This window comes from Erythrolamprus reginae, chromosome 8 (genome assembly GCF_031021105.1).
Source record: "Erythrolamprus reginae isolate rEryReg1 chromosome 8, rEryReg1.hap1, whole genome shotgun sequence".
In the NCBI taxonomy this organism is placed as follows: Eukaryota; Metazoa; Chordata; class Lepidosauria; order Squamata; family Dipsadidae; genus Erythrolamprus; species Erythrolamprus reginae.
In genome coordinates, this window is record NC_091957.1 from 517,878 (window position 1) to 541,891 (window position 24,014).

General features: G+C 56.1%; 2 protein-coding genes across 2 annotated transcripts in view; both read right to left on the reverse strand.

Annotated features, from left to right (window-relative positions):
* The window catches only part of NPDC1 (neural proliferation, differentiation and control 1), a 13,836-nt gene extending 11,980 nt beyond the window's left edge, over positions 1–1,856 (reverse strand). Inside the window, exon 1 of the mRNA XM_070758444.1 lies at positions 1,617–1,856. Coding sequence (XP_070614545.1) covers positions 1,617–1,740 — 124 coding nt within the window. The 5' untranslated portion in view covers positions 1,741–1,856. The remainder of the gene's footprint in view (positions 1–1,616) is intronic.
* A 980-nt stretch (positions 1,857–2,836) lies between these two features.
* Positions 2,837–23,666, reverse strand: ENTPD2 (ectonucleoside triphosphate diphosphohydrolase 2). The gene is made up of 9 exons (XM_070758445.1): positions 23,469–23,666; positions 13,245–13,362; positions 12,217–12,367; positions 10,537–10,696; positions 9,515–9,742; positions 9,086–9,355; positions 6,235–6,354; positions 5,283–5,417; positions 2,837–4,532 (listed from the first exon to the last, which is right to left on the reverse strand). The coding sequence occupies exons 1-9, from the start codon at positions 23,583–23,585 to the stop codon at positions 4,329–4,331; spliced, it is 1,503 nt and encodes a 500-aa protein (XP_070614546.1). The 5' UTR covers positions 23,586–23,666; the 3' UTR covers positions 2,837–4,328.
* Positions 23,667–24,014: the final 348 nt, after the last annotated feature.

Sequence of the window (24,014 nt, forward strand, 5' to 3'; positions counted from 1 at the left end):
CTGCAGGAAACAAACACCCGTCATTCAAAGCCGGCCTGTCATTTCTGAGACTCGCTGGGGAAAATATCGATGTTTCCTCACTCGTGGGAAGCTGCCACCCAGATCTCCACCTGCCCTACATGGAGTGGGGCTGCCTAAGAAAAGAAAGCCTGGCCCCCTTGCCCCAGAAAGAGGGTTATGTGGGGCCGAGCACCCAGTGCCAAAGACACACACACACACACCCCATTGGAACATCTTTGGATCGACCCCTTCCAGCCATTTGATCTGCTTGCAAAGCTCCCGTGAAATAACGTACACTCCCCCCCCTCCGCCAGAGGTCACTTTGCTCCAGCCGAAGCCCCCCATCCTCTGGGGACCCCTGAGAGATCTTGGGAAAGCTGCGAGGCCCCTACAGCTGCCCCAGACGCCTGGGGGGGGGGGCTCAGAGTCAAGGCCAAGTGGGACAAGATCCAGTCAGAGAGGAGCAGGGAAAGGACCCTCGCTGGGATGGCCCCAGAGCAGCCCCTCCCTCGCGGAGGGAAAGGAAACCAGGCGGAGAGGGTCTCAAAGGGAAGGCCGGCCGCCTCAGCCCAGGGAAGGAGGGGGAGGAGGGGTGGAATTGGCCGAGTGGCCTCCAGGGAAGGCACCCCCAAAGCAGCTCTGCCCAATGGGCCCCCCCCAGCCTCACCCATGCCAGGGAGACCCCCCCAGAGGGCAGCGCTCCCGAAACTCCCAGAGGCAGATGGAGGGGAGGGGGTCGCCTGCCTTTGTGGAGGACCCCCCCCCCAAGCTCTCTCAACTCTCAGATGTTCAGGACTCTGCCACCCCCAAAGTGCCAGCATTGCTGTGGGTGGGGGGAGAGACGGGACCATGGCTGAGTCACCCACCAGCCGCTCAAAGTGCCCCAAGAGGATTCCCCCCCAATGCCATCCATCTCATCCTTTACTAGCCCCCCCTGCGCCCCCCATAAACAGAAAGAGCTGCCCCCCACTTTCCAGCCTTGGGGGCAGAGAGGGGGAGCCAGGCAAGGCTGCAGGAGCTGCAAAACCTCCCAGGCTGCCCCATAGCAGCCCCTTCCGCCTCCACCCCCCCCCATTATTTCCCAGCACAAACTCTCCAAAGATTGGGGGGGGAGGAAAGTTGCCAAGAGCTCTCAGAAATGATGTCATGGGAACGGGGGGGGGGGCACAGCTCTCTGGCAACTGGCTGGTCGACCCCCTCTGTGGAGGGGAGATCCAGGCGAGGCTGCTGGGGGGGCTCAGGGACCCCCAAAGGCCTCTCAAAGGGAACAACAACTGACATGGAAGGAGGAAGGGGGGGGTGTAATACGGAGCCCCCTTTCAAGGCCAAAAGTTCGGGAAGCGGAGCCAGGGGGGGTGAACAAAGGCGGGGGGGGGGGCTTCGGGAAAAGATAGCCTGCAGGCGGCCTTCCAGCTGCTCGGGATTACAGTGCCCACCCTCCCCACCTCAGTGCCAGGAGACGAGCTGGGCGGAGGAGCGGGGAGGCCGGAGCCAGATGGCGGGACCTCCCCCCCCCCCCCCGCCGTGGGCACCCGGACCGCTCGCCCGCAGGGAAGGGAGGGAGGGGAGTTCCCGGGCCCATGTTCCGCAGCCGGGAGGGCCTGGGGCGCGCTTACCGCCGGGCTTGTCCAGCAGCCCCCAGGCGCCGGGCGGCGGCAGGAGCAGCAGCAGCAGCGGCAGGAGGAGCAGCCGGGGCGGCGGCAGGAGCAGCGGGCAGGGGCGGCGGCGGGCGGCGCTCATCCTTCAGCGGCTGCCTCGTCGCGGGAGCATCGCAGCAGCGGCAGCGGCGGGGCCGCGTCGGAGGAGGCGCCTGGCGGGTTGCGGCACCGGAGGCGAGCGGGGCGCGGGGGGAGCCGGGCGGGGCAGCCAATGACGCCGCCCGCTCCGAGGCCGCCGCCCACCTGCCACACCGGCAGCAGGTGCGCAGGCTGCCCGAGCGCCCGGCCACTGCGGCTGCGCGCTTCCCTCCCCCCTTTAGACCAGGTGAGTCCCCCCCGCCCCCGCTCGGCGTTTGCCTCGACGTCTGCCGCAAGCCCGGATGCCCGCCAGCCGCCCGGGAAGGGCTCCTGCAGCCCCGCGGACCTCTGCCCCGCCAGCCAGGCTCCCCTGGGCGCGCCGGAGGAGGGAAGCCGTGGGGCAGGTGAGTCGGCGGGGCTGGGGGGGGGGAGGAACCAGGGAAGGGCTGAAGGCAGCCGGCAGCCCCCCGTTGTCCCCGGGGAGGGGGGCTTCCCCCAGGCGCCCGCCCGGTCTCTTCCTCGCCCGTTTCCCCCTGGCTAAGAACGCGACCCGGAAAACCAGCCCCGCACAGGAGGCCAATGCAGGCGTGGGGCTCAAGGAAGCCATAAAAACAATCCTTTCATTCAATCAACTCTCTCAACACATTCATCTGCGGGGGGGGGGGCAAGGATCTAATGGCCCCAAAGACTCTTCTGGAAGGCAAGGAGGGTGGGGGCAGTTGGGGGGGGAGCAAGGCAGGTGTGGGGCCCAGGAGGGCAACAGCTGCAGTTGCAGATCAAACAAAATACGACTTTAGCAACCGAGTGGTCCATGCCTGGAACTCACTACCTGACTCTGTAGTATCCTCACCTGCTAACCCTCCACTGCCCACCCCTCCCGGTTCCTCAGAGGTCAGTGAGGGGCCATGCATACGTGCCCCACCCTCCCCTGTCCTCAATGTCTCTCTCTCTGACTAGCATCGTGTAGATAAACCCTGTTATATCTTTGTATATTTGCAATACCTACTTGACAAAACAAACAAACCAGGATCAGACGCTGAACCAGGGCACCGGTTCCACCCAGAGGTCAAAGGCTTTGCCAGTGAAATGGACCAACCGGGTCAGTCACTAAGCGAGCTTTTATTAGGATTTCTTTAAGGCCAGAATCACTGGGTTTTCTTTACATGGGAAACAGGCACAATAGGACCCAGGGCCAGAGGCACCAAGGAAAAACGCAGGGAACTGGTGGGCCCTGAGGATCGACAAGAGGCAGCCAAGAAGGACTAAACCCCCCCCCCCCCAGCACTTCATTTTCTTTAAAAATCCCACCTGCCTCCTTCCTACCCCCGGTTTGCAGTGCTGGGGGCATTTTTCTGCCCACCCTGAAAATATATATTTTTTGCAGAAGCCAAGAATAGGAAATTTTAATATCGTTGCACTATCAAGATAGAGAATGGCAAAAACAAACCCCAAACCCTCCCCAAATCCCGGATAATGTTGGTTTAAAAAAAATATAATGCAGTCCTATTAAAGTAAAAACAGTTCTCCTGACTTCATCTCCAGTTCAAAGACGTGGGGCGGGAAACGACTGTTAGGGGGCAAACGTCAGCTCAGAAGTAAACCTCATTATTTTCTCACCTATTCCTAGGAAGAATAAAGGTAAAAAAATATAAATTCAGCTGTGGATTATCCTTAGTTTCTGATTGATGGGTGTCACACCAGAAGGACACAGAGACTTTGGGGGGGGGGGAGCAAAGGAATTATTCTCTTGGCTTCTGGAAAAGATTCCCAGAGGTTGGGGGGGACCCAGGCCCCCGCTCTGCCAAGGAAAACACCAAAGGAGGCCTTGTTCCCACGATGGGCTTTGATTCAGGGGCTCAGTGGAGGAGGGAGAGGCGCTGCCGTTGATCTACTAAGCGGAAAAGGAGAAGTTCCTATCAGCAACAGAGCTAAAGGCTTTCCGTCCCCCTAAAAGAGGGGGGTCCCCAAAAGCTAAGCCACGTCACACCTGGGTTGTACATGAATGAAAGTCCCCGCAGTTGTGGCTGACAGAACTCCACGTGGCTGCCTCAAAAGACCCCAACCCAAAGTCTGGAACCATTGGGCTAAGTGATTCCCCACCCCCACCCCCAGTGAAGGACCTGAGTCCAGCGGGGACTTCTGGGACCCATGAAAGTTTCCGTAGTACAGATTTTGGACAAACACATTGGCTTGTTAAGGGACCCCCATTTCTGAAGGCGGCTGGTGTTGCTGAGAGGCAGTAGGACTCGGGGGGGGGGGGTTGTCACTCCTTCTGTATTTCCTCCCAAGGTCTTTTGTCCTGGGGGGGGGCAGCGTCTTGTTGGGCCGAGAGGTTTAGAAATTCCTGAGTCTATCAACAAAGCAGGAAGCTTTCCTGGTCAATGGCAGCACCTTTTTCTTGAAGGGGGTGGGGGGATGCTCGTGGCCCCCCAGGAAGGAAAAAGGAGGCAGGCAAGGGGTTGAGCTGCACACGCCCACCACCCGAGGAGAGTTGGTGCTTCTGTTTGTTCTGGTGTCTTCCTTCCTGAGTTTTGGCAAAAGGCTGGTGGTCCCAGTGCGTGACCAGGGAAGGCAGGGCAGGAGAGGGCTGGTCTACACTGCCCCCCGCCCCTTGGAGGACTTCAGCAGGCAGAAGATGCTGAGCAGGCTGCCCAGAAGGATGGCGACAAAGAGGAGGATGAGGCCGACCCAGGGGCCGAAGTCGGTGCTCTTCCGGAAGCTGGGCTCCTCCGCCGGGATCATGTTGGTCAGGTTCAGCATGTAGCCCAGGGCCCAGCCGATGGTCGTGTCGCCGGCCTGCAAAAGCGGGAAAAGCACAATTGCACAAAGACCCCCTTGGCTTGCAGGCCCCAATCCGGAGGCTGCTCTCTAGATCCACCGCTGAGCTGACCCACATCCACTGCAGAACCCTCCGCCTGTTGGGGGTCCACCAGCAGCCTGCTGAATCGGACAGCGAGGAGGCTGGGGAGGAACCTTGGCCAGGCCTGGAGTCTGGAGAAGGCTCTATGTACGAGGCAGAGAGGGAGCCTGGGCCATCGGGAAGTTCTGTGCTGACTCCGGAGCCTCCAGAGGCTGACATGAGCGAGGCAGAGGGAACGGGGGGGCCTCTTCCCAATGCGCACATGTGCAGAGCTGCCAGAACAGTTACAAAGGAGAAGGACTACTCGGGAGTAAGCTCGGAGATCATTGGCCCCTCCCTTAGGCTATTTAAGTGGAGCACACAGAAGGGCTCATCGCAGGAAGCAACTTAGTTCAATTCTGGCCAGAAGCTCCGTTCTGACTCCATGTTTTCGTCTGGCCACACAAAGCTCCTTGCCAATTAGGCCTTTGGCAGCGTGCCAAGAGAGATAAAGGTTGGTGCTTATCAGCCTCCTTCCGAAAGACTCTGGCAGCCTAATTCTGTCGGACTAATTAACACTGTTTGGAACCTAGTGCTGTGTTTTACAATACCTACAGCCGTTGGAATAGAAGGACTGCGTTTGCAGTTCGTGTAGGAAGCCCAGGTCCGAACACCTCCACCCGCAGCGCAGCCCAGGGCAGCCTTACCTTCTGCTGGAAGGCTATGTTGGGGAAGGTGGAGTTGCTGAAGGAGTAGCCCCGGGTCAGCAGCAGCGAGACGAAGGTGGCCATCGCGCAGTAGTTCTGCAAGTGGGGCTCCAGCTTTGGCGCCTTCTTGAGCAGCTGGAAGGAGCATCAAAAAGAGACACCCAGGCTGGATTTTGGCCTTCGGAAGAGCAGCTGCTATCACCCCCCCCTCCCTCCAGAGACACACACTTTATCTCCCCCCCCCCCATTTCATGATGATAAGAGAATTATTCACACACACACACCCCCATCACAAACTATTTGTTCCACTTCCTTCCAAGGTTGCTTCTTCTTCTTCATCAAATCTTTATCCGGTCCTAGAGAGGGTTTGGAGGGTTCGTCTGCACTTCATCGTTGGGCAGTCTATATTTTCAGGGGTTCTTCCCCCAAATCCTCCTGAGCGCCCCCCCTCCACCTCCACTGCTCCTCTTCCTCTCTGCTTCTGAGCCGTTTTTTCTCCTGCTGCCTTTTGCCTTTGTTGATGGGCTTTATTGTCCCAGCCCACATTCCTCCAACTAAGGGCAATGAAACGTCTTCTGCCCCAGACGTGTGGGTGGAATCCAGCCTGGTGCTCCTTTGAGATACGAAAGGCACTGGACTCCTCCTTTTGCAGCTACGTCAAGGAAATGGCCATGGCTCCACCTTGCCCTTCTCAATCCTCCCAACTGACCTGTGAGGTGGTAGGCCTGGTCTGGAGCTGGCAGGAAACCAGATGAAGCCACCAGCTCTCGTCCAACCCAGGAGCCACTGCATTCTCCGCTTCGTTTCAATTCAAGTTTAAGCCCACTTTTTAAAGAAGGATTTCAGGTCTATGTTCCTGGTGGGATGGGGGACCGAGGGATGTCCAGCAGAGCTGAAAGGGTTTGGGCCTTGGTTGACAGAGGAGACGGAAGGTTCAGGGGCACAAACCCACCTCACTCCAGGGGGTGCTGCAGATGGCCTCTGCGCCTTCTCTGAGGTCACTTGGAGTGGCTACTTGTCTTTTCATCACTGACCGGAGGAAATCCACCGTGTAGAAAAATGCGGAGAAGGCCTTTAAGGGGAGAAGAAGAGAAATGAGCCATTGGCTTAAGATCCTTAAAGTGACGTTTCCAATGGGGCCAATACATTGTAAAACACAGTCAAATATATAGGATACTATATCTCGGATTGTGGGGGCCAGAGGCTGGGGGCTCTGTTAAAAAGTGCTATTGCTAACATGTTGTAAGCCAGGGGTCTCCAACCGCCGGTCCACGGACCGGGACCGGGCCGTTGGGGGTTTTCAGCCGGTCCGCGGCGCCAGGGCCCCCTCGGCCTTTCCGCGCTGCCCACCGCCCGCCCGATTTGCCCCCTCTGCTCCTCTGCCACCTCCTGCCTTTCACCGCAGCTCCTCCCGCACCCGGAACGCACGCCCTGCCCGCCTCACATTTGCCGAGAGGACTTTCGCCCCGGGCTCTCAGCAAGGGGGCTGCATGAGAGGCGGGGCCGGCGGAAGGTGATATTCAATGTCGGGGGCGCACGGGCGGTTTTGCGCGCGCTCCCTATCTCCCTGCTAGCCCACTCGGAATACTGTATTCAAAATAAGAAAAGCCTTCACCGGCAAAGGCTTTTCTTATTTTGAATACGTATTCCGAGTGGGCTAGCAGGGAGATAGGGAGCGCGCACAAAACCGCCCGTGCGCCCCCGACATTCAATATCACCTTCCGCCGGCCCCGCCTCTCATGCAAACCCCCTTGCTGAGAGCCCGGGGCGAAAGTCCTCTCGGCAAATGTGAGGCGGGCAGGGCGTGCGCGCGTCACCGCTGAGAAGAACGGAGAGAGAACGAGAGTGAGTGAAAGCAACAGACAGCAAGATAGAGAGAAAGTGAGAAAGAGAGAGTGAGAGAAAGGGGGGGAGAGAAAGAGATAGCAAGAGAGAGGGAACAAGAGAGAGAAAGAGCGTGAGAAACAAAACAAGAGAGAAAGAGTGAGAGAGAGAGAAAGCAAAAGAGACAGAAAGAAAACAAGAGAGAGAAAGTGAGAAGAAGAGAGAGAAAGAGGGGGAGAGAGAGAGAAAGAGAGAGGGGGGAGAGAGAGAAAGAGAGGGAGAAAGAGAGGGAAAGGGGGGAGAGATAGCAAGAGAGGGAGAGAGAAAGAGAGAGGGAAAGGGGGAGAGAGGGGGGAGAGAAAGAGGAGATAAAGGAAGAGGAGAGAGAGAAAGGAAGAGAAAGAAAGAAAGAGGGATAGAAAGAGAGAGAGAGTGAGAGATGCTCAGTGAGCCTTTCTTTGAAGTTGCCTTTCTTTCTTTCTTTCTTTCTTTCTTTCTTTCTTTCTCTTTCTTTCTTTCTTGCTCTTTTTCTTTCTCTCTTTTACCTTTCCTTCCTCTATTTCTTTTCTTTCTCCTTCCTACCTTCTTCCCTCCCTCCCTCCAGTCCTTCCTCTCTTACTCTCCCCTTTCATAAGTTTCCTTGCTTCCTTCCTCTGTTCCTGTCCCTTCCCTCTTTCCTTCTTCCTTCCTCCCTTCCTTTCCTCCCTCCATTTCTTGCTTTCCTTTTCCTTCCTCCCTTCTTTCCTCCCTCATTCCCTTCTTTCACTCCTTCCTCTCTTACTCTCCCCTTTCACACCTTTCTTTGCTTCTTTGCACCCTTCTTCTGTTCCTGTACCTTCCCTCTTTCCTTCCTTCCTTCCCACCCTCCGTCCATTCATTCACCCATTCCTCTCTTGATCGCCCCTTTTACGGCGCCGCTGACAGCTAGCTCCCCCCCCCCCCACCGGGCCATGGAAAACTGGTCTAGCTGAAAGCCGGTCCCTGGTGCAAAAAAGGTTGGGGACCTCTGTTGTAAGCCACCCTGAGTCTAAGGAGAAGGGCGGCATAAAAATCGAATAAACAAACAAACAAATAAATAAAATCTCACTTCAGCTGCCCAGAGTTCAGCCGCTTGAGAGTTGGGCAGGACATAAGTAAGACAAATAAATAAATAAATATTTCAGAAGGGGAGGGGGGAGCAGGTGCCAGGCCAAACTGAATTCTCTTCAAGGCAGGATGAGACAGATTCAGGGATGCCGAGTGCATCATAGGTGGTGATTGAAAGGGATGTCCATGTGCCGCCTCTGTGTTGGTGGAGGCAGGCAGGGTTCCCTTGGGTCCCATTGGTTGGGGGTCAAGGGAAAGGGAGGGTCCTGCCTTCTCTTTCTGCTCAAGATCCCCCTGGACAATTGGGGGCCACTGTGGGACACAGAATGATGGGCTTGATGGACTTTGGCCTGATTCAGCAGGGCTCTTCTGAGGTTCTTAGGTTCTCTTAAAGAAGAGGGGGGGATTTGGTCTATAGGGGGGTGTAGCTGAATCTGGGCAGTTGTGCAAGAATTCACAAAAGCAACAGGGTGACCCACTTCTGCATTACTGCCCAGGGATGAATCCAATTTGAGAAAGACTCAACTTTAAAAAACGCAGAAACACACTAAAGTCAGGCCAGGCAAGCAGGGAATCAATGGCGGAAGAATGACCAGAGCCCCCCCTGCCCCAAATGGAATTGGAAAAGGGGTGTCATGCCACTTTTCTCCCACACGGGGGCATTAGCGCGCCATCCTTGCCAAGAGAGAGGGGAAATAACCTAATAAGAGAGCTGGAAGGGACCTGGGAGGTCTTCTAGTCCAGCCCCCTGCGAGCCCCTGGACCACGTCAGGCAAACGACTGTCCTGTCTCTCTTTGAAACCCGCCAGTGTTGGAGCCCCCACAGCTTCATGGCTTCAGTTCCAGCCGCTGCCCCAAGACACACACACACACACACACAGGGCGAGACTCACGATGAACTCCCCCTCCACGGGGGGCTGGAAGACCCCGTCGAAGGAGCAGCTGGAGTAGGAGCAGCCCCCGAACTGGAAGAGGCTCTCCGCGTGGGCCAAGCACTGGGCGGGGTCCCCAGAGCCGCTCATGTTCACCATGGCTGTGGGGAAGTAGTTGGGGGGCTTCTCGGGGTGGACACAGGGCGACCCGTAGACGCTCTCCATGGGGAAGCTCTGCTTGAATCCCTGGGGCCAGCAGGGGCTGTCCAGGCGGAGGGCGTAAGCTTTTGCCTGCCAGGGAAAGAGCGAAGGGAAGCAGGAGGGAGAGGAGGGGGAGAACCCCCCCATTGCAGCGGAGGGGCCCCTCGGCAGCCCCCACTGACCTGCAGGGCCCAATCCCGGCCTCAGGGGCCCTGCCCCACTGCCACCCACCCGTGGGCCAGGCCTTACCTTCAGGACCTTGGACTTCAGCTTGGTGTGGATCTCGTTCATGCCGTAGCAGAGGAAGCTGTGGGTGTAGACTTTGTAGGGCTGCCCATACAGCTTCAGGGTCACCTGGCTGCCGGGGGTCTCGGGGGCTGCCGTGGTCTCAAAGGTGATCTGCGTGGAGGCCCCGCCCAAGTCCATGGCCCCCACCGTCCTCTTCTTGGGGCGGATCCACCGGCCGATCCAGCCGTACTGGGGAGAAACATAGAAGAAACCTAGAAGATTGATGGCAGAAAAAGACCTCCTGGTCCATCTTGTCTGCCCTTCTACTATTCCCTGTATTCTATCATAGGATGGATGGATGTTTATCCCAGGCCTGTTTAAATTCAGTGACTGTGGATTGACCAACCAGGTCTGCTGGAAGTTTGTTCCAAGCATCTACTGCTCTTTCACTGAAATAATATTTTCTCATGTTGCTTTTGATCTTTCCCCCAACTGACTTCAGATTGTGTCTCCTTGTTCTTGGGTTCACTTTCCTATTAAAAACACTTCCCTCCTGAACCTTATTGAACCCTTTCACATATTTAAATGCTTCAATCATGTCCCCCCTTTTCCTTCTGTCCTCCAGACTAGACAGATGGAGTCCATGAAGTCCTTCCTGATCAGTTTTATGCTTAAGACCTTCCACCATTCTTGTAGCCCGTCTTTGGACCCGTTCAGTTTTATCCATCTCTTTTTGTAGGTGAGATCTCCAGAACTGGACACAGCATTATTCCAAATGGGGTCTCACCAGCGCTCTATACAGCGGCATCACAATCTCCCTCTTCCTGCTTGTGATACCTCCAGCTATGCAGCCAAGCGTCCTACTCGCTTTCCCTGACCGTACAGTTCACCCATTTGGAGAGAAGACAAGGCAGGCCTTCTGTGTGATGTCACGGGCTCAACCCCTGGCCAATCGGGCTGAGATCCTGCGCTGAGGTCAGAGCAAGACCGGCCAATGGCGCACAACTGGGAGGAAGAGCAAAGGGAGGGAAAGGCGGGCCCACCTTGATGAAGTTCTCCATCAAGTAGTTGGCGGTGACCCAGCCGAACAAGCCCTCGTCCTCCCCACTCAGGATCCGGGCCCCCCGGAAGTCAAAGGGGTATTTCTTCAGTGTGGCCGTCACAGCTTCAAGGACGCGGTCTGAAGCCTGCGAGTTAGAAATGCTACACACACACACACACACACACACACACACACACACACACACTGAAATGCGTTATGACTTGAACCAGGCTAGGGTTGACCCTCTCTCCCTTCTAGATGCCCTCATGGTCTCTTTCAGGTCTTGGGGCCGCTGGGCTGGTCACCATCCACGTTGAGGCTGCATGATTCTTCCCGCTCCACCATGTTCTCCACCCAAAAAAATAAGATCCTCTCATATATATATATATATATATTGAACCCTGAAATAAGTCTGATTGGGCTGATTATCAGGAGAGGAGGAGGCCTTATTTTGGGGGAAACAGGGTAGACAGAAAGACAGAAGAAGGAAAGGACAGGGAGGGAAGGAAGGAAGGAAGGAAAAAAGGAAGGAAGAAGGGAAGGAAGGAAGATAGCGCAAGAGCGACAGAGAAAAGCTACTGTGTTTCCCCCCAAAATAAGTCCCTGTCTTATATTTTTTGAACCCTGAAATAACCACTTGGCCTTATTGCCATGCACTCAAAAGCCCGACTGGGCGTCTTACTGGGGGCCAGTGTTCCCTCTAATTTTTTGGGGGGGTGGGCGGAAAAGTATAGTGTCTGAGCGGCAGTCCCTTTGGGACTGGGCAGCACAGAAATAATAAATAAACAAACAAACAAACAAACAAACAAAAAACCCACCCTGTTTTGCCTGAGAGAATTTCAAAATAAAATACTGTACTGTGTGTCTATAACAGTGAGCTCATAACAGGGCAACTCTATCAATATCAAAATGCCACTTAAATAGTTGAGCTAGTTTCAAACTAGATTTTGATTTTCTTTCTCTCTTCCTTACTCCCATTCTTTTTCTTTCTCTTTTCCTTCCTCTCTTTTTTCTATCTGTTTCTCTCTCTTCCTCTCTCTCTCTCCTTCCCTCTCAATCTTTCCCTCTCGGCTTCTGGGCAGGTTTGGAAAACTCTGAGTTGATGATGATTTTTAAGTGAGTGATTGCTCACTGCTCAGCTTAGAGGGGGCTGCCTTATTTTGGGGGAAAACAGGGCAGCTCCGTGAATGTTTTCATGCATCGTAAACCCGGGGCATGAATGAAGGGGGATTGGCAGGGAGAATGGTGGTGAGCCTGAGCAGCCCAGACAGCCCCACTTGATTGGAGGAGGGGCCCCACCCCACCCCCTTTATTTTGCCCCAGCTCCTCCCACCCCTCCTGCTCACAACTATTTATGCAAAGGGAGGGAGGGTCTGCAGAGGCAGAGAAACGGGCCTTTCTTCATGTCCCAGCGTGGCCCCCCTCCTTTGCCGGAGGGTCCTGGGGCTGCCCACTCGCTGGAAAGGGTCACCGGGGGGGGCATAGAGAGATTTAGTGTGTAAACATTGTGTCTGGGGGTGGTGAGAATTGGTCCTTCCCCAAGTGAAGGATGGATGGGTCGGATTGCAAGGACACTGCTACCTTCGCCAGCTGGAGGGGGGAGGGGATGGCCAAGCGCTGCCCCCCCTGAGGCCGGGGAGTGGGGTCTCCGCGTTGGGGGTGGAAGCCAGCCCAGACTTACTTCAGCAGCCGCATGCCCGCCGTGGCCCCCAGGTAGAGGGGGGTGATGCCGTGCCTCTCCTTCGGGACGTCCTGCAAGGCCTGGTCAAGGCAGGCTACCAAGCTCTGACCAGCTGCCGGTGGGTCCGCAGAGTAGCTTGAGATGCCGTCTCCTGAGAAATCCACCCACCCTGAGTGCCAGGCGGGCGGGATGCCCCTCCAGGCAGAGGGAGAGCCTGCCCAGCACACCCAGTGGAAGGGGGGGGGTCCCTCTCCAGGCAGGGAAAGGAACGAGGTATTTCAGCAGCCAAGAGGAACCTGGAAGGACTTGCTGACCCAGGACACAGCTTGACTCAGCCCAGGTTCTACTTCCTGGCACTGCCCTCCCCTCCCCTCCAGGTGTGTGCTGGGAATTCGGCCCCAAATTCGGTCTGGAAAAGGCCGGTCTGGGAAAGGGGGCTCTGCTGCAAAGGCCTCAGCCCCTGCCGGCTGCCCGGGAAAGAGCCAGTGTGGCCCTTGGCATGAATTCCCCCTGGCTGGGACAGCTCCCGTCCTGGCCTGCCTCCCTCCCCCCAGAGGAACCCCCGGGCCTCCCTCCCACAGCCTTCCGCCAGGTGGGCCCTGCCAGCGCTTTGTCTGATGCCCAGCGGGGAAAAGAAACGGAACTAAGGAGGAAAGAACCACCAAACGCCCTGGTTCTGCCCAAAACGCAGAATGGGAACCCCAGCCGGCAGCAAGGCCAAGTCACCCGGGAATTCGCCTCCCCCGGGAACAGGATCACACCGGCCCCCCTGGCGTCTCCACAGCCCAAACCGGGCTCTTCCACACCAGGAGGGGCCCCTGTTATGCCATGCCCAGAAGGGGCTCTGGATGGGGGGGGAGGGAGAGTAAACCCTCTCTGCCCTCTCCCAGTGCTGGGGACAAAGGGACCCCTCCCGTCCAGTGCTTTCAGCAACATTTAGGGGCCTCTGAGGGCAAACTCTCCTCCCAGCCACAGCCCCCTCCCACAAACCACAGGGGGAGGGGCTGCAGAGCCCCCAGCCTTCTTACCCTTCACGTGGCAGTCGCTGTGCTGGCTGACAATCCCGGTCTCGTTCTCCTTGTCGGCCGGCCATTTGTAGACAAACATGGCGGTGTGGGAAGAGCCCGCATCCAAGACGATCCCATACTGAACAGGGGAGGAGGAAACATCAATTAGGTTCCCCTGTTTGGGCTGGAGACACCCAGGACGAGGCTCCACAAACCTGACAACCCCTGCAAGGGGCTCTGGTCAGTGCAAGACACATCACCTTGTATCCCCCAACTCCTGTCTGTCCAGGGCAGAGCTCTTCAAATTGGCCACTTGAAGACTTGTGGACTTCAACTCCTAGAATTATCCTGCCAGCATAGAATTGAAGTCCAGCCTGGGCTCCCCCCAGCCTCCCTGCTGCTGTACCTTAGCAGAAGCCCCTGACAGAATTATCCTGCCAGCATAGAATTGAAGACAGGAGTTGGGGGATACAAGGTGATGTGTCTTGCACTGACCAAAGCCCTTGGCAGGGAATAGACTAAGGAACATATAGTAGAGTAGAGTAGAGTAGAATTATCTTTATTGGCCAAGGAATTTGTCTTTGGTGCACATGCTCTCAGTGTACATAAAAGAAAAGATAAGTTGGTCAAGAATCATAAGTTACAACACTTAATGATTGTGATAAGACAAAAGGTACAAATAGGCATTGTACCTTATTTATAATTGTAACGATAGAAGCATCGAAGTTACAGTCATACAGTCATTTGTGGGAGGAGATGGAGGGTGGGGACGATGAGATTAATAATATTGCAGACTTAGTAAATAGTTTGACAGTGTTGAGGGAATAATTTGTTTAGCAGAGTGATGGCGTTCGGAAAAAACTGTCCTTGTGTCTAGTTGTCTTGTTGTGCAGTGCTTTGTAGCAACGTTTTGAAGGTAGGAGCTGAAACAATTTGTGTCCAGGATGTGAAGGGTCAGTCAATTATTTCACAGCCCAGTTTCCAGTACTGGAAACTTCAAGCAGCCTGAGCAAAGCCCCCCCACCCCAATTTTCCTTGTGCAGCTGTTCAGGACCCGCCTGAAGACTAGGGTGCAAAATCTCCCCATCCATGACCTCTGGGAAGCCCCTGGGCCACCCGTGCCCCCCCCAGACCCACATCCTGCTTTCAGTCAGGGGCTTCTGCTAAGGTACAGCAGCAGGGAGGCTGGGGGGAGCCCAGGCTGAGACAGGACAGCCCCCTCCCAGGCCCCTTTGGGCACAGGACCCCCAAAGAGAGCTGGGCTGAGCAGGATCCTCTCCCCTCCTTCCTGCCTCCTCTCCCCACATCCTGCAGCCTTTTGTTCTTCTGGGTTGTGCAACACGACTTTCATCCTTTGTCTCTGCCTGTCATCCGAGGCTTTTGCCTTCACCTGGGACTGAAACAGGATCTCTGTTATTTATGTATGACTTGTGATTTGTACCTCTGGGCCGCCCTTCTCCCCAGACCCATCTTCCCTTTGGTTCGTCCTGGGGGGGGAGTGAGCAGACCCCACTTCCCTTCAGCTCAGCCAGGCTGCCTCTCGAGCCATCGGCCTGGAATCCCCCTCCCCCAAAAGCCAAGCAGGTCCCTGTCTATTTGGGGCGAGGCAGAGGGGGGTTCCTGCCGCTTTGGACCAGGTCTCCAGAACGGTCAGCAGGAATTCCCTCCTACCAGTTCACCGAAGCAGCAGTGATGCCCAGCCGGCCCTCCGCCTTGGAATCCGTCCACTGGAGCCAAATCTAAGTGAAAATAACCCTCTGCACATGCACAGAGTAGTTTAACCCGGGAGCAATGAGGACGCGCACATGCTTGCTACACTTGTGTGTGCGTGTGCAGAAATGTCACACTTCTGGCACGATCCTGGACTGGGAGCGAGAGTGAGCAGAAGCCACCACTTGCAGCCCCTTCCCTAAAGCCTTTTGAGCAAGGGGAGGGGTCTCTCCTCTGCCGGCCACAATTGCAGGATCAAGAGACCCCTGAGCCGCCCCCCCACCAGAGGAATCCGGCAAAGCTCCACCCTGGAACTGGAGCTGGGCTTCAGCAGCAGGAGGACAAAGCAAAACCGGGCCGGCACAAGCTGGTCACGGACTGGCAGGCGGTGCCAAAAGGCTCCCTGACCCCAAGGCCAGTCGTGCAGGTTTGCAGCCCTCAAAGACCCCAGGAGGGTCTTCTCCCACCAACGGGAGGGCACTTTTGGGGATTTGTGTGGCAGGGGGAGAGTGCAGGCAAACGATGCTTTTTACAAGTGGAGCAAAACAACCGTTGGCTGGACTCCCATTATCTGCAGAACACACGTATTCAGCCCAGCTACACACAGGAAACCGGCCTTAGTCAGAACCTGGCAGGACTCGGGCTAAACGTTTCTGCAAGCCTGCCAAATATTTACAGCTCCAGGTGGAGAAATTTGTAGGGCGAGACACGGGAACGAGCCCTTCACTACAAGCAACAACCTGATCAGCCCTCGGAGACGCCCACCCATCCCATAAGACACAAACCAAAATGTTTATTCATTTATTAATTAATCTCATTTATATGCCACCCAACTCTCCAGGGACTCTGGGCGGCTATAATCCCCACAATGGGCCAACACGTTTTCAGTTTCTGGCAAAGAGGCTTCCCGGTGGCGGGGGCACCTCGCTTTTCTCTGCCCCCTCCCTGGAAGACCCCTCCCAGACTTCATGAAGAATCTGGGACCCGCAAGTCCCCCATTCTGCAGCCTTGAGACCAATGAGCCAAAGTATGAAGCCAAGGGAAGAGAGAGCGCCCCCTTTCTTTCATGCTCCAAAGGCCACAACATCTGGAATGCTCCACCGGACTCTGCTGTTCCCTCCTCAACCCACACAGCTGCCCCCATTCCTCAGGGGTCTGCAAAGGGGGCGTGGACAAGCGCACCAGCGTGCCTCCCATCCCGCTCCTACTGGCCCCATTGATTTGCGCTTGTTTCGTTCGTTCATATCCATGTTTATATTGATACCTTCTATCTTGTACACGTTTGACAAACTAATAAATGCAAAGTGCAAATATTTCCGTGTCTCTCATGTGGTAGGTCTGCCATGGTGATTGGCAGGCCCTCCTGCCCTTGGAGGGTCTTGCCAAGTTTCCCCTGGCAGGAGGACCCTCGTCATCTCTCCCTATGGAGGCTTCGTTCTCTGCAGCCAGGACCCTCCTGTCCCGTCCTGGAACCCTGAGCAGGTCCTCCCAGATGTTCTAACTCTGGGGCAGCCCCTCCTTGATAGCAAGGGCAGCTTCCCTAAAACCGGTCCTTGCTGCCCTGGTGACCTTTCCCGATTCCTAACAGGTCAGCAAGGGGCCTGCATGGGTGCACCAGCCTGCCTTCCGTCCCCTGTCTTCATGTTTCTCTCTTGCTAGTATCACCTATATAAATGTTATATTTTTGTATACCACCAATACGTATGTGACAAAAGGAAATAAATAAAATAAATCCCTGCCCCCATATCTTCACACTCTACAGCCAGTTGGTCGGCTTCCCTGTCTGGCGGCCCCTCTGGAAACCTTGAATGGTCAAACTGGACCGAGAGCAGTCACCTCCTTAGTAGAGTCCAGCCTCAGGACCTGGTCAGTGTGGCCCAAGAATCTCAGAGAGATTCACACACCCGTAAAAAGTGCTCCGGTTGACTCACAATTTAGAGCCAGCGCATTCCAAGGCAACAACCAGAAGGTTGACCACATTCTGAGGGATTTCAAAACAGAGGAATGCGGTGGGGGGGGGCAGAGAGGCTGGGGGGGGGTCGGATTCCTAGCTGTGACCTGTGATATATTGATCCCTTCCTGGTCAGATTATCCCACAATGCAGAGAAGGAAAGAATCACACGACTGGTCTGGGCTATTCGGCCTCCTAGATCTGTGGGCCACTTGCATTGCTCGGACCCCAATCGTGACACCCACCTGCCTTTTCCCACAACCGTCCGGTTTATTTATTTATTTATTTTCAAACATGGATGCGATTACAGCAAAAGTATACAGATGTCTACATGGGATGGTCTGGGTCTGTGGGAACATTAGGGCAGAGGGGGGGGACGTTGGTGTGCTCATGCCTGCCCCTTTGTTCCCACCCCAAAGAGAACATTAAACGCCGGTTTGCGTACTCTGATGCCTTGACAATAATCTGTGGGTTCTGCCCTCTGCCGCTCGCCCCCTTTCGACGTTTCATCCCCCTGGAGACGCTTCACTCGCAACGCAGGGAACTTCCTGCTTTCACAAATAATTTCTCTGCTGCTGCTGCTGCCTCCTTCCTCCCCCCCCACGGCCCCCAGAGCCCAGATGAGCTAGATTTGGGTGGAGGGGGGTCCACGCAGAGGTCGGGGGAGAAGAATCTTCTGGGTTGCACAACCAGCTGGCCATTATTGGGCTAAAAGGATCCAGGCCACAGGAAATAGCCATACATTATAACTGCAGAGACAATTCAAGCCCCAAACACAGGCAGTGGCTGAGTCACACACACACACACACACCGCCTCCCACCACCACTTTCACTTCTCCCTCTCTCTCTCTCTCTCTCTCTCACACACACACACACACACGTGTGCGCAAGGAAATGGCACTGAGTTGGCGGCAACCTGTGGGTGCGCTGTGCTGTGGCTTCTTCAGCATCTGGTGAAGGTGTTAGGTGGAGGAGATACGACTGACGGCAGGGGTGGAGAGTGGCTGGAGCTCCCCTGGTGAAAACCTCCCCCCCACGAGGCTGGTGTCTCCCTTGGGGAAGATACACGGCCCCCCCTTCAGCAGACACCCCAAAAGTGAGTGCCTGGTGAACCCCTCATCCTTTAAGGAGGAAATGCCACATCCAGTGGTGGCACATGGGCGACAGACCAGCCCTCTCTGCCTTCGGTTGGACCCCAAAGGGAAGGGTCTTCCCTCTGAAGATACACCCAGGTTGCTCAGAGCAGCCAGAGGAGTCCAGGGCCCTCACACACGGGTCGGTCTGTTTGTCCGTGTGTGTGTTTTCCCTCCTGGCCATCCCCTCAAACAGGGGGGGGGGAGCCCAGCATTCTTCTTCTTCCTCCCCCCCCCTCCTCCTCTGTTTCAACATATCACCGCCCTCATAAAGCTCTGGGCTCCGTCCTGTTGGAAACCACTTCAGCCAAGGAAAGTAACGTGGATTGATCAAAAACAAAAAAGTATTTATTGGAAGGAAATTGCAGCTTGCAAAGAGCGGTGGGTCTTTTAGCCCACGGAGGGTGGACCTCTGGCACAAGGGCCACGTGGAGCCATATCAGTGGGCTCAGGAGCTCAGGTTCAGCGTGCGTGGTTTTCAGGCCTTGTGGGCCCATTGGGATTCAGGAAAGAGGCTGTTTCCTGCCTCTGGAGGGGGTGGGGGCCATCCCTGGCCTCCGGAAGGCCTCTTGGGGTGGGGGGAGGCCGTTTTGTGCCCCCCCAGGCTCCTAGAAAGGGCCTGAAACCCGGGGAAAGTGAAAAACGGGCCTGGCATCATGTGTCAGGAGCAGAGTGGTGCTGTGATCACATGCAGGGGTGTGTGTTTGTGCATAAAATTATGGTTGTTGGAATGTGCATGCGCTGCCCCCCCCCCAATTTGACACGCGAACCAAAAAAGGGTTTGTCTCCACTGTTTTAGCCTAGTCTTAAAATGGAGGTTTGAGCCAGAAGCCACACCTAAAATTTCAAAAGCATTGCACTTAACAGTCCCTAGCTGGCCCCCCAAATACCCCCCCCCTGCATCCTTTATAGACTCTGATCACAGCTAATCCGTAAGCGACAGTGTCTCTGACAGGTTTATCTGTGGCTGCCCATAAGGTATTTTCAAGCACAGCTCTTTCTTACCTCTATTGCCTTGCTATTAATCAGGGCCTTTCTAGCCTTTCTTTCTTTCTTTCTTTCTTTCTTTCTTTCTTTCTTTCTTTCTTTCTTTCCTTCCTTCCTTCCTTCCTTCCTTCCTTCTTTCTTTCATTAATTTATATGCCGTCCAACTCCTAGACCTGGAGGACTCTTTATAGAGTATAATACATTAGAATACTAATAGAATACTTTATAAGAGTTTTCAAACTGAAGAATATCATCTCTTCTACAATGTTACATAATAATCTTTAACAAGTTCAGCAGAATAATAGAGGCGGAAGGGACCTCATCCACCCCCTGCTCAAGCAGAATTAAGTAATCTAAGAGTATATCAGAAGATGATTCAATAATATATATATATATATATATATATATATATATATGTAAATTTCTATATACTATTTTATTTTTGAATTTTCTTCTCTCTTACATGCCAAGGACCCTCATCTAAGATAATGCAAAGTCCGAATAACTCCAGGCCTCCTCCAGGAAGTGGATCCTCTGGAGATTAAGTCCAGAGAGTCAATACTTCTGTAATATTTGTGTTCCTTAACAGTTACTCCGGGGATGCTCCCAGGAGGAAGAGCCAATTCAAACCGCTCCAAGCAAGCAACACTGGCCTTGGACCAGCTCTCCGGAGAGAGGAGACCGCTCCCGAAATGGGCATCTCTGCCTCCGCACACGCAGAGCCCCCCTGCTGCCTTCCCTGGTTGAGGTGAGGGGGGTGGGGGTCGAGGCAGAGCTCTCTGCACCCCCCCACTCCCCAGAGGGAGGGGCCCATTGGCAGGAAACAAAGGCTTGGGGCCCTTGGCAGGACCAGCCCTCCTGAGTTTGGAGCCGGAGAAGGACAGGGCTCTGTCCCCCGAGACCCCCCTCTCAATGAGACCCTTCCTCAAAGCAGGTCTGACCCTGCACTGCCCCCTCCCCCCCCTCCCCCCCATCCCATCCCATTCCCAGCTAGACTCTTCATCCTCCCTCCTGGATTCCACCCAAGAAACAAAACCATTCACTTGTTTCCTTGGAGGGTCCGTGGACGCAGAGTCAGGGGGGCTCATTGTCTTGTTCCGGAGGCAATGAAGTCACACTTGGCACCTCCGCAGGGTTCCCAGCTTGTGTGTGTGTGTGTGTACGTGTGTGAAATCTGAAGCCCTGGAGGAGAAGCCAGAAGCCCTTCAACGGGGTGGGGGCAGGCAGGTCTGCGCTTTGGGCAGCTCAGATCAATTCTGGGGCTGGAATTCTGGACCAATTCCAAGCCAGCAGAGCAGGACACAAGCAATGCCCCCCCACAAGCCCTGGGGCAGCCCCCCCTTTCCTAAGAGAGGGAAGGGCTTCTGCACAGGAGGAACCTGCTGGAATGAGTGGCCCCCTCCCTCTCCCCCCCCCATGAAGAAGCTGATCCACAGCATTTCAATGTGCTGGCAGCCCCCCCGCCCCCGCAGAGCCCCCAGGGATTCAAGAAGTGACAAATGTGGGAGGCGCAACCAGGGTGTGGGGTGTGACATGGGAGGCACAAGCACGTTGGCCCAGCCGCACGCATGAGTGCACCCCACATCCACTGCCCTGATTGGGCGCCCAGCCTGCCCTCCTGGGCAGCTCCCGTGGGCTCCGGGGGTCTTTCGGGGCCTGGGAGAGACGTGCGGGGGGCAAAGCACCTCCGTCCCTGGGATTCCCAGCGCAGGGAGGGGCTGAAACCTGAAGCGGGAGGAGAAGCCAGAAACGATGCCGTGAGGGACAAGCGCGTCCCCCCCCCAATGGCACAGCCAGTTGCACGGCTCCCTTGAGCTCTGGGGGTCTTTCGGGGCCTCCTCCCACCTGGCCTGACCCTGCTATTTCGGCCCCCGAGACGTGCAGGTCGGAAAGCGCCTCTGTTCCTGCCCTACAAGGTAATGGGGAAGGTTGGAAATGCCCTCCCACAACCCCAGAGCCCCCGGCGGTCGGTCCCATGGTTGGTTAGCCCCACGTCCTGACTCTGAGGAGGGTCCCAGTGACCCTCTTCCCTTCGGAGCTCCCAAGCAGGATGCTTCTCCTTCAGCCTTCAATGCTCAGGTAGATGGCTGCAGGGCCTGGGGGTTTCCCTTCTCACCTGGCCCAGGAGAAGTCATGGAATTGAAACCACAGAATTCACAGCAGCCCCTTCTGGAAGACCCCCCCCCCACCAAAAAGCTTGGGAGAAGTGATGGAAGAGTCAATCCCCGCTCGGGGACATTCTTTCCCTCTGATTGGATCGTGATTGGATTTATAGGCATGGTTTTTAATCGATGGGGTTTTTAGATTTGTATTGGGTTTCTTTATATTTTGTATTTTTGTACTGACTCCAGCCCTGGAGGGCAACTAGGTAGGTAGGTAGGTAGGTAGGTAGAAAGAAAGAAAGAAAGATAGATAGATAGATAGATAGATAGATAGATAGATAGAAAGAATGATAGATAATCTAACTATAGATGAATTATCTACCTACCTACCTACCTATCTATCTATCGGATGGATGGATGGATGGATAGAGATAGATAGATAGATAGATAGATAGATAGATAGATAGATAGATAGATAGATAGATAATTCACCAGGCAGGGTTTTCCTTCTCCTGTCCTGGGGCCAAGCTGCCCTTGATCACGATTAACCCGACTGGTGGTATCCCGGGCTAGGACCCTCCCCCCCACAATGGGGGCTTCCCTCCTGGCACAGAAAAAAGAGCCACTGTGATGCGCCCAGAATTGCAGGCTGATCCGTGCACAGAACCTGCCACAAACCGGTTTGGCAATGTCTGATGCAGGTGCCAAGCCGCCCATCGGCCCGTTTCCAAATGCCCCCCTTGGCACCCAGACCGGCTCCGGAGCTCCCAGAATCCCACCGGGAAGGCTGCCATATTGGGTGGAGCACGGAGGCAAAGCAGCTTTTAAAAAAACAAAACAAAAAACAGGATCCAGTCCACATGGAGGACCCTGGCGGAATGTGAGTGCCAAAAGATCAGAGTAACATTCCACAACCATGCTGCACTGCAAGTCTCATCACCCAGGTCGGGACTGATGGGGTTTGCAGTCCAAAAGACCTGAGAGAGCTCTAGGCCACAAAATTTAAACAAAAGGGTTGCGGGGGAGGGGCATTTTAAAAGTTAAGAAATCTTCAAGGAAAGAAAGGTAGGTGGCCCCCCCGCCCCCCACCCCCCCATGAGAGGTTTCCCTCCAAGTTTAGCTTGGAAGCTGTTTGGGGGTAGAGAATAATTGTCTCCACTTATGTAATTCTGTGAAATCATCACAGGCTCTGATTCCTCTGTAAATAAAGACAGACCCAACCCCCCCTCTCTCTCTGTCTTTCTTTCTCTCTCCCCCTCCTCTCTCTCTCTCTCATTCTCTTCCCCCTCTCCTCTCTTTCTTTCTCTCTCTCCCTCCCCTCTTTCTCCTTCCTTCTCTCTCTTTCTCTCTCATTTTCTCTCCCCTTTTCTCTCTCTCATTTCCCCCCTCCTACTCTCTTTCTTTCTCTCTCCATCCCTCCTTCTGTCTTCCTCCTTCCTCCCCAGCTTCACTCTCTCTCTCCCCCAAGACCCCCATCCCGCTAAGCAGAACCCCCAGCGACGGAGACCGCCTATCTTGGACAGAGTGAGCAATATTTAGGCCTGGGGGCACCAAGGAAAGGCCCCTCCGGCCCAGCATTCGGGCCACGGTTGCCCCAGACCGCCCTTCCCTTCTGGAGGGGGGGGGGGCACCAAGCTCTCCATTCCGTCGGGATGAGCGGAGAGTGAGCTGAGCGCCGAGGATGGCAGGGACCCGCGTGCCAAGCGGCCTCCTGTCTCGCCGCTCTTCCACCTCGCCCCCCCCGCCAGGATATAAAGGTCGGGGGCCCCCAAGAGATGCTTGCAAGACGCAGCCAGTCTGCGCCCCCCAAAATGCCACCCATGAAAAGCTCCCCTCCCCCGCGCCTTCTGCTTCCTGCAGCTCCCCGAGTGCCCCCCCCACCTCGTGCCAGTCAAACACGTTCAGAAAACAGCAGGAAGCCCAAACCCCCCGCGGGGTCTCAGAGCTGTGAGCGGCAAACGGCCTTGGCCCCGGCCGGCAGGGCTGCGCAGCCTCCGAGCGAGGCCAAAGCCGGACCCTCTGCAGGAACGGGGGCCGCCCCCAAGAGCCCGGAGGCCAAAGGTGGAAGGCCGCCCTCCCCTACGGCGAGAAGGGGGCTTTCAGCACCGCCCGGCCAGGGAAGTCCGCTCGGCTCCGGCGCCCCAAGCCAGCGCGCGCCCACCTGCCCGCCACTTGAGGGGCTCCGGGGCCGATCCCCGTCCTCCCCCGCTGCTCCTGCGCGCTCCGGCAAAGGGGGCGCCAGAGATCGGGAGCGGGGGGGGGGGGGGCGCAGGAGGGCGGCAGGCGGGGGGGGGGGGCTCGCTTCCAGTCCCGGAGAGCCCGGGGTCGCGCGGTGGCCGGGGCATTTGCGCGCGCGCCTTACCTTGTAGGCGGGCGGGTCCCGCGCGTCCTTGGTGGGCACGCAGAGCAGGATGAGCCCCGCCACGGCCACCAGGCACAGCGCGCCCAGCGCCGCCACCACCGCCTTCTTGGGGCTCATGCTGCCGACACGCGCCCTGCGCCTCCTCTGCTCCCGAGCCGAAGCCTCAAGCGAAGCCGGGAGCCCCGAAGCGCCGCCTCCTTCCAGGCCCGGGGAAGGGCCGACCCGAGAGGCGAGGCAGGTGAGCCTCCCGCCCCCTCCGAGGGGCCAAGTTGCCCAATCTGCCTCCAGGAGGAGGAGGAGGAGGAGGAGGAAGCGCAGGCGGCGTGGAGAAGCGCCCTCTTCCTCCTTGGAAACCGCGGCTCGGAGGAACCTCCACGCGCAGCAGCAGCCTATCTCCCCAGGCCTGAGCACCGGGGGTGGAGGAGCGCGCTGCGAGTTTGCGGAGAGGGGCGGCATATAAATCCAATAAATCTAATCTAATCTAATCTAATCTAACCTGCGAAAGGTCAACGCGCCTTTGGACTGGGCGCCCGGGATCAGCCGTGT